Here is a 16447-nt window from a genome sequence, read left to right on the forward strand (position 1 = left end):
TCAGCACTGGGCATAATGTAATCGAGCCTTTGGTGCGGCATCTTACACGTCACGTCCGCGCATGTAGGTCATGTGACTTGCGAAAATGGCGGCACCCCTGAAAATTCATAATTGTCGATAAAAATCTTCTAAATACACTATTAAATGAGAGAGGTTTTAACATCACATTGTCAAAATAGAGTACAAATGACTATCCTATTGGATACATTGTTCATGCAAAGCACTGGATTTCGCCTTTAAGAAATGAAATCATAATTTAGGCTGCATTTCGTATTAACTTCAGGCGCCTGTGGGATATTAAATTTGGCTCGACGATCCAAAAGATTATAGCGTGATTAAATATACAGTTTGTGGAAATCAGGAAAAGAGCAAATAGTTTTTCATGGCACTGTAGATTATTATCATGGAAAAAAAAAGAAACCTGCAGCAAAATCATCCAACGCTGCCACCAAGCTGTGCCTTTGTTTTCAGGAATGTACGCCTCTGCCAGTTAGCCCGCGATGCCTGAAATGATGTGCGGGATCCACGCTCAGCTCCCAAGTGGATGTGCACAGGCCCTGCCTTAACCTTCTCCAAAAAAAAAAAAGAGCCCAAAACATCATAGAAAGCGACATCCTTGGATTCACGCCAGAGGCTAAAAAACACAGACTTTGTGGCTTCTTCTGTGTGATAAATTCTATCTATCTATCTATCTATCTATCTATATATATATATATATATATATACATATATATATATATATATATATATATATATGCTATATATTTTCTGTAACTATGTAACATGGTGTGTTGTTTGCATTCTATGGTTATCGGTTTTGTTCCGTTTTGTAAGACGATTAGTACATTAACCTTGGGTTGTGTGTTTTTATAACGCAATCAAATGCTACTGAGGACCTATTACCCTATGGGTATTTATTAAATAATAAAAAAAAGTATCAAAATGGAAATTATCAAAGTGTACAGTAACGTTGTTCAATGGAAGCACTGGAAAAGCATCTGTGGTGAATGTTTGAGGATCGCAGTTGAAAGGCAGAATGTTGTTGCCACATAAAGAAATTCATTATGTAAAATTGCTGACTCACTTTTGCGTCATTTTTATCAGTATTTAATTATCCGTCTGATCTATTTTCCTTACCGCTTATCCTCAATAAGAGAAATCAGTATAAATGTTTGGGGTGCTACTTCAGAAAGATGGTAATTTTTCATTTCACTTTTTCAAAAATAAAAGTTACATATTTATTAGGGGCGGCACGGTGGATCAATTGGTAAAGCGTTGGCCTCACAGTTCTGAGGAACCAGGTTCGAACCCAGCCCCACTTGTGTGGAGTTTGCATGTTCTCCCCGTGCCAGCGTGGGTTTTCTCCGGGCACTCCGGTTTCGTCCCACATCCCAAAAACATGCAACATGAATTGGACACTCTAAATTGCCCGTAAGTGTGATTGTGTGTGCGGCTGTTTGTCTGTATGTGCCCTGCGATTGGCTGGCAACCAGTTCAGGGTGTACCCCACCCCCTGCCTGTTGACAGCTTGGACAGGCTCCAGCACTCTCCGTGATCCTCGTGAGGATAAGTGTCAAAGAAAATGGATGGGTGGGTATTTATTAGTGAATTATATAGAATTAAATGGTGAATAATTTGAGTATTATCTACAGCAGTACAAACTGGTTAAAAGAGTTTTATGTTAGGGTGTCGGTAAAGGCTACAATTTGTTCACAGTAACAACTGTGTGTGTGTGTGGGGGGGGGGGGAGTCATCTCCACAAAACAATGCCTTTTCTAGAGAAAGAATTTCGTACTGAGTTGGGGGTCAGTGCACCTCAGTCCCATAACCTTTCAACCCCCTGACCCCCTCCCCCGGTGAGGTTTGTATTTATTGGAACATTGATCCTCTGTGTCATGTGCGCCTGGCGCTCTGAAATCTGAGGCTTTGAACGCAGCCACATAAAAGGGGGCCACCCGGGACTGATTTCAGCACCTGACCCCGCGTGTCAACATCAATATCCTCTTTTAACTGCGATAACGGTGTTCGCGCACAATGCCAAACGTGCAATAAAGCACACTTAATTGGCGATTTGCAACTTACACTTGAACGCACCACGTCTGTCTTGAAGACCCAGATATGATTTTACTGCTATTTATATTCAATATATCAACGTTCTATTGTGTTTGTCCAATTTGGGGTGAGGGAAAATGGGTACACACGCTAAATTGGTTGCCAGCCAATCGCAGGTCAAACATTCACACTCACAATCGCACCTGTGGAAAAAGAGTCTTCATCAACTGTATCTATAACAAATTATTAAAATAATAATAATAAATAATTTTGAAAAATCATTTTCAGCAAACAGATTATGTTTATTGATGTTGTCACATTGAGTTTGAAAACAACGAGTTTTCCAAATTATTTTTTCTTGTATATATTGTTTACTTTGCATTTATATAACTTTGAGAATTCCTTTAAAATGAAAAGTGCTCTACCAGTTAAACGAATTATTTTTGCCATTCTTTTCTGAAAACAGACGTGTATGTTTGCGTGTGATACTAAAATCAGTAACATACTGAATTTCCGACCTTACCAATGCAAAACATGAGTGTCTGAATTCCGTCGTCTTTAAACACACCGCTGGAATGAGAAAACGGAAATAGTTGTGGGCTTTCCGCACCGGCGAAGCGTCACCTAAACGCAGCAGGCTAGCCTGACAGCTAGCTAGCCGGTTTAGAAACGCGCAAGCGGTGTTTAGTTTCTCTGACAGCTACCATGGACTTAAACAATGTGTTGTCGCAGCTCGAAAGTGCTAACGAGGTGGACATCGAGGAGCTTCTCCGGGAGTTTAATCGAGAGGTGGGTTGTGCTGGTTCTTGTTTTTCTTTTTTTTAAACGTAGCTCGAGTTTAAGCTAGCATCCCGGTTAATTGAGCGGATTGCTTTTTAAGTACAACAACCAAGTCAACCCGATAAGTTCTTGAAGACAAAAGTCGAGCCGTGTGATGTATAATGCTCGTTTATTACATTCTAGTTTTAGTCCGACACTCATCAAATGGGAACGGGACGTTTACATTTGCGTCAAACCTGGTGCAAATGCAGTGCGCGCAGTCTTTATAGTAAACAACGTACATACGTATGGCGTCATGAAGCAACGTTGAATGGTTCACAGTTTACTTGTATTGTGCACCTGGTATGCATATTGTCTACAATAAGCTTTTCTCCTTTTTAGAACAGCCACACCTTCACTTTCGACCCGAAGGAGGAAACGCTGCGCAGTGTAAGCAAAGGCCATCATTGTATTCCATTAATCTTTCAAATGCTTACTTGCCCTTATAAGGGTGACTGGTAAATTGGAGCCTATCCCAGCTGACTTTTTAATTTATTTTTTTTTTGGGGCGGTCAATGACAGGACAGCGTATACACAAGCAAGGATTTTCTCACACAGTCATATTCAGTCCTCACTAAATCTCATCTGAGTTTGTGCAAGAGGGGCAGTACACAGTCATCATAGAGACTAAAGCAATCATTCGCATTCATAAAAAACTGAAACCATTAGTAGCCGAACTTGCTTGTTTTCGGAAATGTGGGAGGAACCGCATAAGCACAGTGAGATCCTGCAAAATTTAGAAAGCAGAGGCAAACCACATTTTGGCTTTATAACGGAAAAAAATCTGTGGAAAAACTCTGAAGTTGAGTACCTGGTACTCAAGGTACAAGGTATATCAAACTGTTGCATACAGAATCAGCTTTAATGGCCAATCATGTCACAACAGATGCTTCATACTGCATGGCCAAGCATAAAAGACTTGTCATCTGTGGTCTGATCAGATGTCACTAATATGAGTCTGTTGGCATTTCAGAAGCTGTGCCAGAGTGTTCTGATAGTGCTCGGGATGCACGTGCAGCCCAGCTGTCAGAAAACTTGTCTGGAGACCCTCCGCATCCTGTCGCGGGACAAGTGCGTCCTGACGCCAGTCGCCACCCGGGACGGCATGCTGACTCTGGCCAGGATGGCCCGTTTGGACACAGGGGAGACGGGGGGCGACGGCCAGGAGCCCCCGCAGCCAAGCGCGCCGGCGGCCGAGGAGGAGCGAGTAGTGGTGGTGGAGGCCCTGAAGTGCCTGTGCAACGTGGTGTACAACAGCGCGGCGGCTCAGCAGGTGAGCGTGGACGTGAAACTAGCGCACGGCCTGTGCGCGAGCCTGCAGACGGCCGCCGCGTGGCACCACGAGGTGGGCCTGTTCACGCTGCGCCTCCTCTTCCTGCTGTCGGCGCTGCGCTCGGATCTGCGGGGGGAGCTGAGGAGGGAAAAGCAAGTGGTGAAGCTCCTGGCCGAGGTGCTGGAGCACACGCTGGACGTGAGGTGGGACGGCACCTACGAGGCCGCCCTGCCGGACCCCCAGGCCCTGCCCCTGCCCGCGGAGGAAAATGAAAGAGCGATGGAAGCTCTCAAAGCTCTCTTCAACCTCACTGTGTGCAATGTCGGTGGCAAGGTGAGCATACTCTGTTGTGCATCCTTTTCATTTTCCATAGTGCTTGTCGTCATTAGTAAGGAAATTTTAATTTTTCAATTTGGACAAAACAAATATGAGCATTCATCTGCAATGACACACTGTGGCGACCCTTAACAGGACAAGCCGAAAGAAGCACATATGTACATGCTTTATATGCACAAATATTTCAGGATATTCAGCTCTTGGGTGACATTTCCTTATGAAGACAAAATATGCACTGTATCGACCTCAAATAATTGGAAGATGCACACAAAGTGGAAGTCCCCTGAAGAAAAAAAAAAAAAAGTTAAATTTAAAAAAAAAGGGGGGGGGGGTTGCCATTCAGCTCATTATTGGAAAAACAGCAAAAAAAAAAAAAAATGAACATTTGGACGTGCATTTCAGTTTGGAGAAGGCCAAGTAGGAAATTAGTTGTAAAAGCATTTTACAATTCATTCTACATTTTAGATTCATCCTGAAATTTCACCCGTTAGCCCCGTTTTGTGACCAGCATGAATAAAACACTGCATTATAGCATTTTACGATTAATATAGCAAAACAGAAGTCAAATTAGATAAAAGCAATCAAAAAGAGAATCTCGACTTACTAGAATACCATCCAGAGTAAATATGTTTTGAACTGCAGTATTTGGCTCCTGTGACTTTACAAAATTGACACTTTTTTGAAATGAATATTTCTTAAAGGAAAGAGCCAGCTCGGATCGATTCATGTGAAAGTTTTATCACATTTTGAGTTCAGTTGAGTAAATAGCCATACCTGAGGTAGATTAATAATTATGTTTTAAAATTCATGTTGTTTAAAGGAGGACGACCATCAGTACAGAGTGATCGCCGCTATCCTGCGCCACGTGCTCATGTTAAGGACCGAGACAGAAGAGAAAACGGAGGAAGCGCACAGGTGGGGAACTTCACAGCTTCTCCTACGTTCATTATTGTTTTAGCACTCGTGTTGCGTCATGTAATAGGCTAATAGGTGGGGCAAATAGGTTTTAAAGACTTACTAGTGCTAAGGTTGGCAGCAAAAATCCCCTGCTGTCACTTGAAAGGCTGGGATTATGTGGTACCAGTGGTGCTTAATGCATTTGGTACCTGATCCTTCAGTGAGGACCTCTTCATGGGACAACCATCATCGCTCATACTATGACAATAATAGAAACCATCAGTACTATACAAAATGCAATAGTGGTACGTGTGCTTACGAACATCTCAAGTCACGAAAAATTCATGTTACAAAACACCTCCGAACGTAAGCATCCTGTACCTTGGTTTGTGCGGCGCGATAGAGCTGCTCTCCCGTTGGCTATCGCAATATCATCTTCCTGACATCCCACTGGCTACAAGGGACATCACTCTTTACCCATGATGTTTTTCGTTTCCATTGGACACTGTAACGAATTAGGCTGTTTACATGTAAAATGCGCTTCTACTTACAAAAAAATTCACATTACGAGACGACTTCCGGAAAGGAGTAATTTCATAAGTAGAGGTATTACTTTACAACGCACATCTGTGCCACATCACCTGCAGAAATTCTAAATCTTAAATTTGCGGCATCACTAGAAACCAGTTCACAAGGTGAAATGCTGTGAAATGACTTTTAGGAATGAATTAGTATAGTTAGAGAAGTCCTTGCTGGATCGTGACCGTCCACAAGTGTGCGACACTTGTTTGAGGTTCACATACGCTCCAAGTTTTGAGGAAAACATTCTGTGGGATCCTGCTTCTTTTTTTTTTTCTTCAAAATTGTGCTGCAGTTAGGAGAAATTTGCTCTGAAGGAGATGTGTATTTTATAGCTCCTCTGATGTTTTCTACAAAGTGATGTCATAAACCCTTCCGCTGATCTCAGCTTTCGGAGATTAGTGGCTGCTCAGGAAGCGACTCCATAATAAGATCATGTCTTTGGCCCTCACATGTTGCAAACAGAAAAAACACAGCCACCTATTTACGCAGCAGTGGCACACATCACAATTCATTTTTAAATCATCGGATTGTAAAATGTGAGCTACACCACACGCACACACACACGACTAGGAAAAGATCAGCTCGTTTGTTGTTGAACTCAATGTACTGTAATTCCCGGCCTACGGAGTGCACCTCGTTACAAGCCTCACCGAGTACATTTGTAAAGGAAATACCATTTGGTACATACATACGCCGCACCTGTATGAAAGGCGCAAGTGCCCACATTAAAACCCACTTTGAAACACAAGATATTTACGAAGAAAGACGGTACACAGAAAGAGTTTAACGCTAGCACTGTGCTAACCTGCACAGTACAGAACACACAAAATTACATCTGTTTTAGGACCAAGAGTGGGAGGCACAGAGCATCCATTCTACCAGAAACCAAAAAAAAATGAAATTAAGGAAGCTAGATGTACTGTAAATCTATGATGCCTTTGTAAACTCTTCCTCTCATTTTTATTGTGGTGAACAGGATAAATGGGGAGACTCTAAATTGCCCGTAGGTATGAATGTGAATGTTTATATGTGCCCTGAGACTGGCCGGTAACCAGTTCAGGGTTGTAACCTGCCTCTCCCCCCCAAGGATAGCTGGGATAGGCTCCGAGTGAGGATAAGCGGTACTGAAAATGGATGGGTGCCAAAAATGGGGGTAGACTGTATTCAAATACAAAAAAAAAAACACTTTGGAGTTTTTGGGGTGCTGGTATACCTGTGACCTTACTCGCGTCCATTTCCTCCCAAATAAGTGTCTGTGCTGGAGTTGGACCGTATTCTCTGTGCAACCCACAGCCATGCCGTCAATCTGTTGAACAACCTGCCCGTGTCCTGCTTGGACGTATTAATCGACTTGCCCATACGGGGAGGCCTGGAAGAATATGGCGGCAAAAACATGGATGCCATACAGGTCTTGCTGGACTTCATGGAGAAACGGATAGACAAGGTAAAAGTTCATTCGAACTTCAGAGCACATTGGTTACACGCACACTACTGCTAACATAGACATCCATGCATTTTCAGACCTTTATCGAATAATTCAACACACAAACAGAAAATCAACCTCTGGGATAGGCTTCAGCCCCCGTACACAGAAGCGTGTTGCAACCACACATTGAACTACGGTCAACCTCTGTGTTACCGATGGTTTTTCTTTTTTTGAATACGCATTGGACTCAATTGAAAACAATGCATATTAAAAAACTAAACCAAAAAAAACGTCTGTCGGGGAGAGGTTTACAGAAGTTTAACGTGGCCGCAACACGCTCCTGTGTATGTTGGAGACCATTCCCTGTCTTTTTTTTTTTTTTTTTTTTTTTTTTTAAATGCATTGTTCTCAAATGGGCCAACTTGGCATTATAAATACTTCTTGGGAATTTGAAATTGAGAAGAATATTTGCTTCCTGAAGTAAAGTGATCGCTACACAGGCGTGTGTATTTGGTTGGGCACCAACCATCACGTTTAATTGTCGAAAACCATCGATCTTTTCTGGTCTTTTCCGCTGGTATTCCATAAAATGATCTCTGAGTATCTGTCTCATCTATTGTGACAACCAACAGCACAACAAGTCTCGGACATTGTGAATATTCTGCTCCTGTTCAATGTCCCCCACACTATTGAGCAGCTCTTTTTGACCGGCAATATGGTGTCATGAAAATGGTGACATCACGTGCACGAGCTCTATACAAATGCCAAAAGTACAAACAGTAGTTACCAGTACATGTAATATTTAATAATGCATTTTTATACTGCAAACACAGTCTTTATTTTTCCTGTTGCCTTGGGCTTGTCCCCTTTTCCCATACAAGCCTGCCTTCTACTTCCTCCACTCGCAGCAACTGGCATTCTATCTTCCTCCGCTACATCTATAAACATTTTCAACACACAAAAAAAAAAAAAAAATTGGGGTGAGACTGAGACAAATTAATCACATTTAAATGGGGAAATTGAGTTTCAAGCTAGGTCACCAAAGGAATTAAACTCTGACGTCGAGGTGCCACAGTAGTAGTTTTGACTTTTGTACTTTCTGGTGTTGATTGGGATGCTTTTAGCACTATAGCAGGTACTTTTTGTGTGTGTGCGCGTGCATGTCAGGGCGCCAACTACAAAGAGGGTCTTACGCCTGTGCTCAGTCTGCTAACTGAAGGCTCCAGACACCACAGAGAGATCCGCAGATATATCAAAGCTCAGGTACTGCTCAAGTCCCATCCCCCCAAAAAAATTCCGTCATCATGAGATGCTTGAATGTATTTTTTTTATTATAATTTTTAAAAAATCTCATTTACACTATAGGTGCTTCCTCCACTCACAGATGTGAAGATCCGGCCGGAGGTGGGAACCACCACAAGGAACAAACTGGTGCGCCTGATGACCCACGTGGAAATGGCCGTCAAGCAGGCGGCGGCAGAGTTTCTCTTTGTCTTGTGTAAAGAGAGCGGTAAGGAGGGAGGGTGAGCGCCTGTCTGGTCATAGAGGAAACAAACATCTGTCTAGTAGACCTGCTTCCGGTTGGGGCCTCATTTGGGCACTTCCTGTTCAATGTTGCGCATGGGTCCTTGAGGCTTTTTTTTTTTTTTTTTTTTTTTAAACTCATTAGACACTTTGCTACTGAGTTGATTTTTTTTTTTTTTTTTGGGGGGGGGAGGGCGGTGGAGTTATATATGAAATGTGTGTGACTTGATGATTTTGTTAAAGGTAGAAACTGAAATGATTACAAGACGATTATGACTACGAATCCAATTGGGCTCCATTTATTCTCATGACGTGTGTGTGTGTGTGTTATTTAGTGGACAACCTGTTGAAGTACACGGGTTACGGGAACGCGGCGGGACTCCTGATGGCGCGAGGGCTGCTGGGAGGAGGGAGAGGGGAGACTGAGTATTCACCGGACGAAGACTCTGACACGGAAGAATACAAAACAGCCAAACCTTTGTGAGTCTTTGTCGGAAAATTTCATTCCTTGCTAAATGTTCAAATTTGCTCACATAAGAAATTAACAGTACAGTGTACCTGTGTGCAGAATCCCTTGAGCACATTTTGTGTAGTAGTCAACAGTAAAACTCTTTTTTTTTTGAATGCGAGTCTACCTAATAAAGTGGGTGTCGCATACCGAATCCAAACAGATGTTTTTGTTCCCCAGCATCAACCCCATCACGGGTCATGTGGAGGAGCCTATGCCCAACCCCATGGAGGAGATGACGGAGGAGCAGAAGGAGTATGAAGCCCAGAAGCTCGTCAACATGTTGGACAAGTTGTCAAGGTAACGGCTCGAGCTGTGTAACTTTCAGCTGCTCAAACGGAGGAAATGCAGATACAAAATGAAAACACTTGTGCGAGGCTGTTTTTGTCACAGCTCACGCCGAGACTCCGACATGCGGATCAACTGGCAAACCCGACTGCAGCTCCTAGGGTTGGGTGAATTAATCGAAATTGAATTGGATTCGGCTTCCCGATTGTAAAAATACGACAGTATATTCATCCTTCCATTTTCTTAGCCGCTTATCCTCACAATGGTCGCGGGGAGTGCTGAAGCCTATTCCAGCTATCAATGGGCAAGAGGCGGGTTACACCCTGAACTGATTGCCAGCCAATCACAGGGCACATAGGGAAAAGCAACCGCACTCACAATCACACTTTGAGGCAATTTAGAGTGTCCAATTAATGTTGCACGTTTTTGGGATGTCGGAGGAAAGCGGAGTGCCCGGAGAAAACCCACGCAGGCACGGGGAGAACATACAAACTCCACACAGACGGGTCCGTGATTGAACCCGGGACCTCAGTACTGTGAGGTCAACGCTTTCCAGCTGAGCCACCCTCGACAGTAAAATCAAAGAAAAAATAATGTGTGTGTGTGTGGCTCTGACAAATTAGAAATTTCTTCACTGAGTACTATCTTACTCTTATTCGAGTAAATTTTGGAAGAACTACTTTTTACTGGTAATTACTTTCAAGTAACCGAGTACAGTATTTGGCTACTTTTTCCACCTCAGTCTCTGTGTGACTGTATGGGTTCCATCCATTTTCCACACTGCTTATCCTCACTTGTGCTGACTGGCCGAGCGGCCAGCCAATTGCAGGGCGCGTAGAAACGCACAACCCTTTGCACTCATAATCGCACTTGACAGTTTACTGTCTTCAATTAAACTAGCATGCAATCTTTTTGAGATGGGGAGGAAAATGGAGTACCGGGAGAAAAGCCACACAGGGGGGGGTAGGATTTGAACGAAAGTCAGGCCGCTTGATAATAAGTGTTCAATGAGTTAATTCTACGGTGATTCAGACTTCGATACGGGTTTCTCTGCCCTACCCAAGTGTGCATAGTTGTTTCCTATAAACATAACACAACAAAAAGAACCTAGAACTATGTTCGACGCTTAATGCTAACACCAGCTAGCCCAAATTAGCATTACATATCACACGTGGGACTTTACCCTCAAATAAAGTATAACACACATACATTGTACATGTACCGTAATTTGCGGCTTATAAGTCACAATTTTTTTTCACACGCTTTCAACCCTGCGTTTTATGCGGTGATGCGGCTAATTTGTGCATTTTTTCTAACGGCCACTAGGGGGCACTCAAGCGGAAAAGTAAGAGTGAGACCGATGGAATATATGTACCGAGGAATTTACTTTTACCGGTCTGGCCCTGTTAGCGCTGCGTAAGCATGATACTGCCGTGTCTCCGTGATTGTTACCGGTATGTTTTTTTTTTTTTTTTTTTTTTTTTTTTTAATTCGCACTGTTAGTGTAGCGTTAGCCTTAGCATTAGCGATGCGCTATCATTAGTGCGGCGCTAGTGATAGCGTGGCAGCGCTAGCGTTAAACTCTCTCTTTACTTCTTTCTTTGATAATATCGAGTGTTTTAATGTGGGTTTCTATGTAGGCACTTGTGGCTTTTACACAGCTGCGGCATATGTTTGTACCAAATTGTATTTCCTTTACAAATTTACTCGATGAGGCTTGTAACGAGCTTCGCTCTGTAGGCCGGGAATTTTGGTAGTAACGTATACAAATGTGTAATGTAACAATACTCAAGGACACTAATCTGCGAAAAATGAACTATAGCAGTACAGTTTCTCGCTTTCTTCAACTTATCCACACCTTTGATGCTCTAAACTGAGTCCAGTTGAAATTTTGAGTTTGTTTATTTATTTATTTACTTACTTTTTGGCTGTGTACGACCATGGACATGTTTGCTGTGTGGAGGTGTTGACAGGCTGTTGTTATTCACTGTACTAACATTTTAATAAGCAACAGCACTGAGGCACCTTGATTGTATATTAGCACTGACCTTTGCGGCACTTGCGTCCCAACGCCCGCTGCATCTCTCCCTGCCAACCGAGTCGCCCGAGCAAGAATCTCCTCGAAGTCAATTAGATTTGAGAGCAGCACACGGGAGCGAACCTGGCGCGGTTATTAGGGCTCCGGTAATTAGGCGCCACCTAATTGGTTAAGGGGGCCGACGCGTCGCACAGGTTTCTTTTCACGTTTCTAATAACCAAGCCGAGTGTCCCGGCTTAATTTTAGTGAGCAAGAGGCGGAACAATTGCGCGGGCCCGTCCATTGTCGCACGGGCTGATCCGTTAATGAGGCACGTGCGCCCCGAAAAGAGGAAGATTCCTTTCCGAGAACTGCCACCCCTTTTCTTTCATCCCCGGGTGTTGTTAGTCTGGAGCGCACAGACTCTAAGGGGGATGAGTCAGCCTCGGAAGAATGTCCTCCACTAAATGCTTAACTGCTTCTCCAATTAGCACATACTATGAATTTGTTGGCTGGTGTTAATTGGGGGGGAGACGATGCTTTACACTTCTGTGGGTAAACCTCTCGTTAGGCTTCACTTGGACTCGCTGACTTTCACGGTTGACTTCGGGAATGACTGATGTCCATCTTGTTTACAAAGAGTTGTCGAAACATTTTATCCCAGTCCGTGTACCAATGGACTCCAGCACTCCTGTGACCATTGTGTGGATAAGCGGCCTGTAAAATGGATGGATACGTGTGACAAATGACGCCCCTAATGGATTGTCTTTTATAATACCGAATAACCACTGCGTTTGATTATCAGCACACAATTTTTATACACAATCGAGCCTAACTGATTAGGATGCTGATTCTGATATTTGTCAGGAAAAAAGTAAAAATAATGATAAATGGGCTGATTAATTAAACGTTAATTATTTGGTCCCTTAATTACAACAAAGACGAGTAGCAGTAAGAACATTGGAATGTTTCAAAATACTTTATCCCTTAGCATTCAACTTTACAACAGGAATTTTCAACTACAAAAACATACAAATAAGCATTAACTGATGAATTTATCTTAGACAATTTGGACAAATGTATGCTGTATTGGCGGCACGGTGGATCAACTGGTAAAGCATTGGCCTCACAGTTCTGAGGACCCGGGTTCGTTCTCTGCTCCGCTTGTGTGGAGTTTGCATGTTCTCCCCGTGCCTGTGTGGTTTTTCTACGGGCACTCCGGTTTCCTCCCACATTCCAAAAACACGCATAATGAATTGGACACTCTAAATTGCCCCTAGGTGTGATTGTGAGTGCGACTGTCTCTATGTGCCCTGCGATTGGCTGGCAACCAGTTCAGGGTGTATCCTGCCTACTGCCCATTGATAGCTGGAATAAGCTCCAGCACTCCCCGTGACCCTTCTGAGGATAAGGGGCAAAGAAAATGGATGGTTAGATGGATTACCTGTATAAACAAAGTGAAATTCCTGGCAAAACATTCATTCACGAGCAATAAATGTTCAGCTCTGTACTAATAACACGGATGTTCTGACCTGAAGTAAGATATTTGCAAAATGCAGTTTTTGTCATTATTTCGCCATCTTTTCTTTGTGTGCATGGGTGCATCCCTGCACATTTGTTATGCTAATTGTTTGGTGTTTTGTGGTTTTGTGTTGTTGTTAGTTTGAATGTCATTCCAGTCTAATGTTGCAATGTGTTTAGTGAAAAAAAAAAGACAATTTTTGATGATATATGAAGGCCGAATGTTGGCCAATTAAAAATCAACAATAGTGGCAAAACTTTCCAGGGTCACATAATATCACTCAGAAGGCCGGATCCCGCCCGCGGCCTTGTGTTTGACACCGGTCCTTTACATCAGTGGTCCCCAACCCCCGGGCTGCGGTCCGGTACCGGTCTGTGGATCAGTGTGTACCGGCCCGCCGAAGAAATAATCACTTAGTTCCATTGTATTCATTATCTAAGTCTGAACAATCTTTTATTTTGAAAAATGACCAGATCCTCTTGGTTACATCTTGGTCACTTCAGAGCCAAAATTTCCCCCCCACAAACTAGCAAAATGGGGGAAAAAATTTGTTTTTGGACATTTTTGTGGGGTATTTACTTTATCTTATTTTGAAGGTCTTTTTTAAATGTTATGATAGTGACCAGTCAGAGCGTTGTGATCGCCAACAGAGTGAAATGAGGCAGAGGGGAGAGGAGAGGAGATTGTTCAAACTGACCAATTTATTTAATCTGTTGAAAAATGGCGTGTTTAATAATTAAAAAAAATGCTGTGTAGATATGTAAAGATAAAAGAATGAGAAATGGGGAATTCCTGGTTCTTGTTCTTTATTTTTCCACATGTATTTTTATTTTTTTATTCACTACATTATTATTTATGATCATGTTTATGGTATTGGATTTTCAATGCAAACAATCTAGCGTACCGCCCCCGGGCTGCGGTAAAAAAATTTAAAGCATTAAAGCAAAGCCGGTCCGCGGTGATAAAAAAAAAAAAAGGTTGGGGGCCACTGCTCTACGTTGTCTGTCGGCTCGAATGATTGTTCATCTATTTGTGCTTTGCAATTAGCTGCTGACCAGTACGGGGTCTGGTCACGGACAACTGTGAGGGGAGGCATCTCGGAGGGAGGGGGCGCCGGGGGGGTCACATGCACACACAGACAGATGGACGCACACATACACGGGAGGTATAATTGGATTAGGATGAAGGGGCAGTTGTGTCTTTGAGGAGATTAGCCCCAGTGCTGATCCTGTAATTAAACTGCCACTGGAGTAGAGAGGAGAGGAGAGGAGAGCAGAGAGAAGGAGAGGAGAGTGGGGGCATGCGGGTGAGGGGGTTGTCTGGACTGGAGCAAGTGTCCATGGGGTGGGGGGGAGACTCTGAAATATACTCAAGTGAAAATTTTAAAACACATTTTTAATGGTAAATATATACAATACCAATTTTGAAGCACAAAATCGTTTCTCTCATTCACTTTCATCGTGCTTGACATTTTGTTTTCAAAACAAGAGCAGATTTCCGTTATTCCTACCATTGCGCTCCATAAAGTTCCATTTACGAGACGGACTCTCAAGTCATCCTCGTGTGTTTGTTTCTGCAGGCAGAGCTTGATCCGTCCCATGGGAGTCAAGCCGGACGGGACGTTAGCCCCCCTGGAAGAAACGCTACACGCGCCACCTGGAGACGACGCCGGATCGGACTCTGATTAGAGCATCGTGGCCGTGTGTCGGGATGGGAGAGGGTGCGCGAGAGAGAACCACTCCCCTCCAAGCTGTGTCACATTTCAAGGGCTGGATCTTTCAGATGACCTCGTGGAAGGTAGATTCCTCTTTTAGGAGCATCTTGTGCTGACTCGATCCTAAATATTATTATAACCAGTAACAGCCGAGCACAATACAATTGCCTACTAGAGTTAAGTGGCTAAGTCACTCATAACAAATTATTATTTTTTTCGTAATGGTAGCAAAATAGTGGACGTTTGCCACGACAATTACGACATTTTTATCTTGGTGAACTGTCACTTCCGAACTGGCTACGGTTCTGTTTCAGATCTCAATCAGAGGCCCAGTTCGGTGTTGACCACGCACATACACACACGAGGGTCTGCCAGGGTCAATATTGTTAAATATTTACAACTGCAGGGCCCAACAGAAGGGGGGGGGGGGGGGGAAACCCCTCTTCGTACAGCCCGCACCACAGGATAATCACTCGGGGATAATCTTTCAGAGACGTTTTGAGATTTTGGCCGATTTTGAGCACAAGGCAGGAAACATGCTCAAGTTTGGCTCGCTTGTCAGTATACATGTAGAGTTCAGACGCAAAAGCAGATGTATCCATTTTTTGTTGTTTCTGAAGATTCTCTACAGGAACAACAAAAATGGATATCTGCTTTTGCGTCGGAACTCTTCAGATGTACCCACATTTATCAAGCTCTACCCACAGCAACTAAGGCTCAATTCTCAAAACGAGGTTTGGGTGAAATTTCACTAGCCAAAAACACCTTTTCAGATGAAATAATTAATCTTTAGACATGGGCAAATGTCATTTAGCAGCTCTTGCGTGACCCTTGTGAGGATAAGCAGTTTAGATTATTGATGGATAAAGGTTCTCCTGAATTTTACGTTCATCCTGAGATTTCAGCCAAAAATCCCGAACTTTCAGTAAATTGTATTTTGGGATTGCTCCTGATCTACTGTGAGCTTTGAAATGTTATAAGGCTTCTCAACATCAATGTGGTTCAAATACAACAAAACCGCTGTGACGGTCTGAGCGCTCCCCCGTGCTGAAAAGTCCCCTTGGGATTAATGAGCATGCGCGCAGAATTTTTTGGGGACTTCCGTGCCAGTCTGAAACTTCCCCAGCCATGCTTCTTCCGCATGTTCATTTTCGCTCTGCTTCAAACAATACGTTTGCATTTGTTTCTGTATTCTTTCATTCGAACACGCGGAGGAAGCATGGATGGGGGAAGTTCCAGACTGGCACGGAAATAGAAAAAGTAGAAAAATTCTAAAAAGAACTACCTGTGTGCGCATTAATCCCAAGGGGACTTTTCAGCACAGGGGAGCGCTCAGACCGCCACACCGGAATCGGCAGTGTGCGGATGTTGAACGGTCACTTACCGGTACGCCAAAATCATCGCATGGGTTAAGTAATAGATTAGTGGGCCCCGAAGGATCCAGCCCCGCAGTGTGTAACACAGCTAAAATGGCGCGGGTCTCTGTTGA

The 16447-nt window shown here is 43.4% G+C and overlaps 1 protein-coding gene across 1 annotated transcript; it reads left to right on the forward strand.

Annotated features, from left to right (window-relative positions):
* Nucleotides 1-2643: 2643 nt before the first annotated feature.
* ric8b (RIC8 guanine nucleotide exchange factor B) lies at nt 2644-16075 on the forward strand. The gene is made up of 10 exons (XM_061821751.1): nt 2644-2841; nt 3214-3261; nt 3845-4477; nt 5301-5395; nt 7253-7403; nt 8553-8648; nt 8751-8895; nt 9245-9389; nt 9598-9717; nt 14824-16075. The coding sequence occupies exons 1-10, from the start codon at nt 2758-2760 to the stop codon at nt 14930-14932; spliced, it is 1626 nt and encodes a 541-aa protein (XP_061677735.1). The 5' UTR covers nt 2644-2757; the 3' UTR covers nt 14933-16075.
* Nucleotides 16076-16447: the final 372 nt, after the last annotated feature.

The sequence above is a fragment of the Syngnathoides biaculeatus genome, chromosome 6 (genome assembly GCF_019802595.1).
Source record: "Syngnathoides biaculeatus isolate LvHL_M chromosome 6, ASM1980259v1, whole genome shotgun sequence".
NCBI classification, from domain to species: domain Eukaryota; kingdom Metazoa; phylum Chordata; class Actinopteri; order Syngnathiformes; family Syngnathidae; genus Syngnathoides; species Syngnathoides biaculeatus.

Bases quoted from the DNA above. Each gene is read 5' to 3' on its own strand.
- ric8b (XM_061821751.1), top strand. From the start codon at position 2,758: ATGGACTTAAACAATGTGTTGTCGCAGCTCGAAAGTGCTAACGAGGTG. The intron at 3,262-3,844 runs GTAAGCAAAGGC...TTGGCATTTCAG, and splicing joins AGGAGGAAACGCTGCGCAGT to AAGCTGTGCCAGAGTGTTCT. The intron at 8,896-9,244 runs GTAAGGAGGGAG...TGTGTTATTTAG, and splicing joins TGTCTTGTGTAAAGAGAGCG to TGGACAACCTGTTGAAGTAC.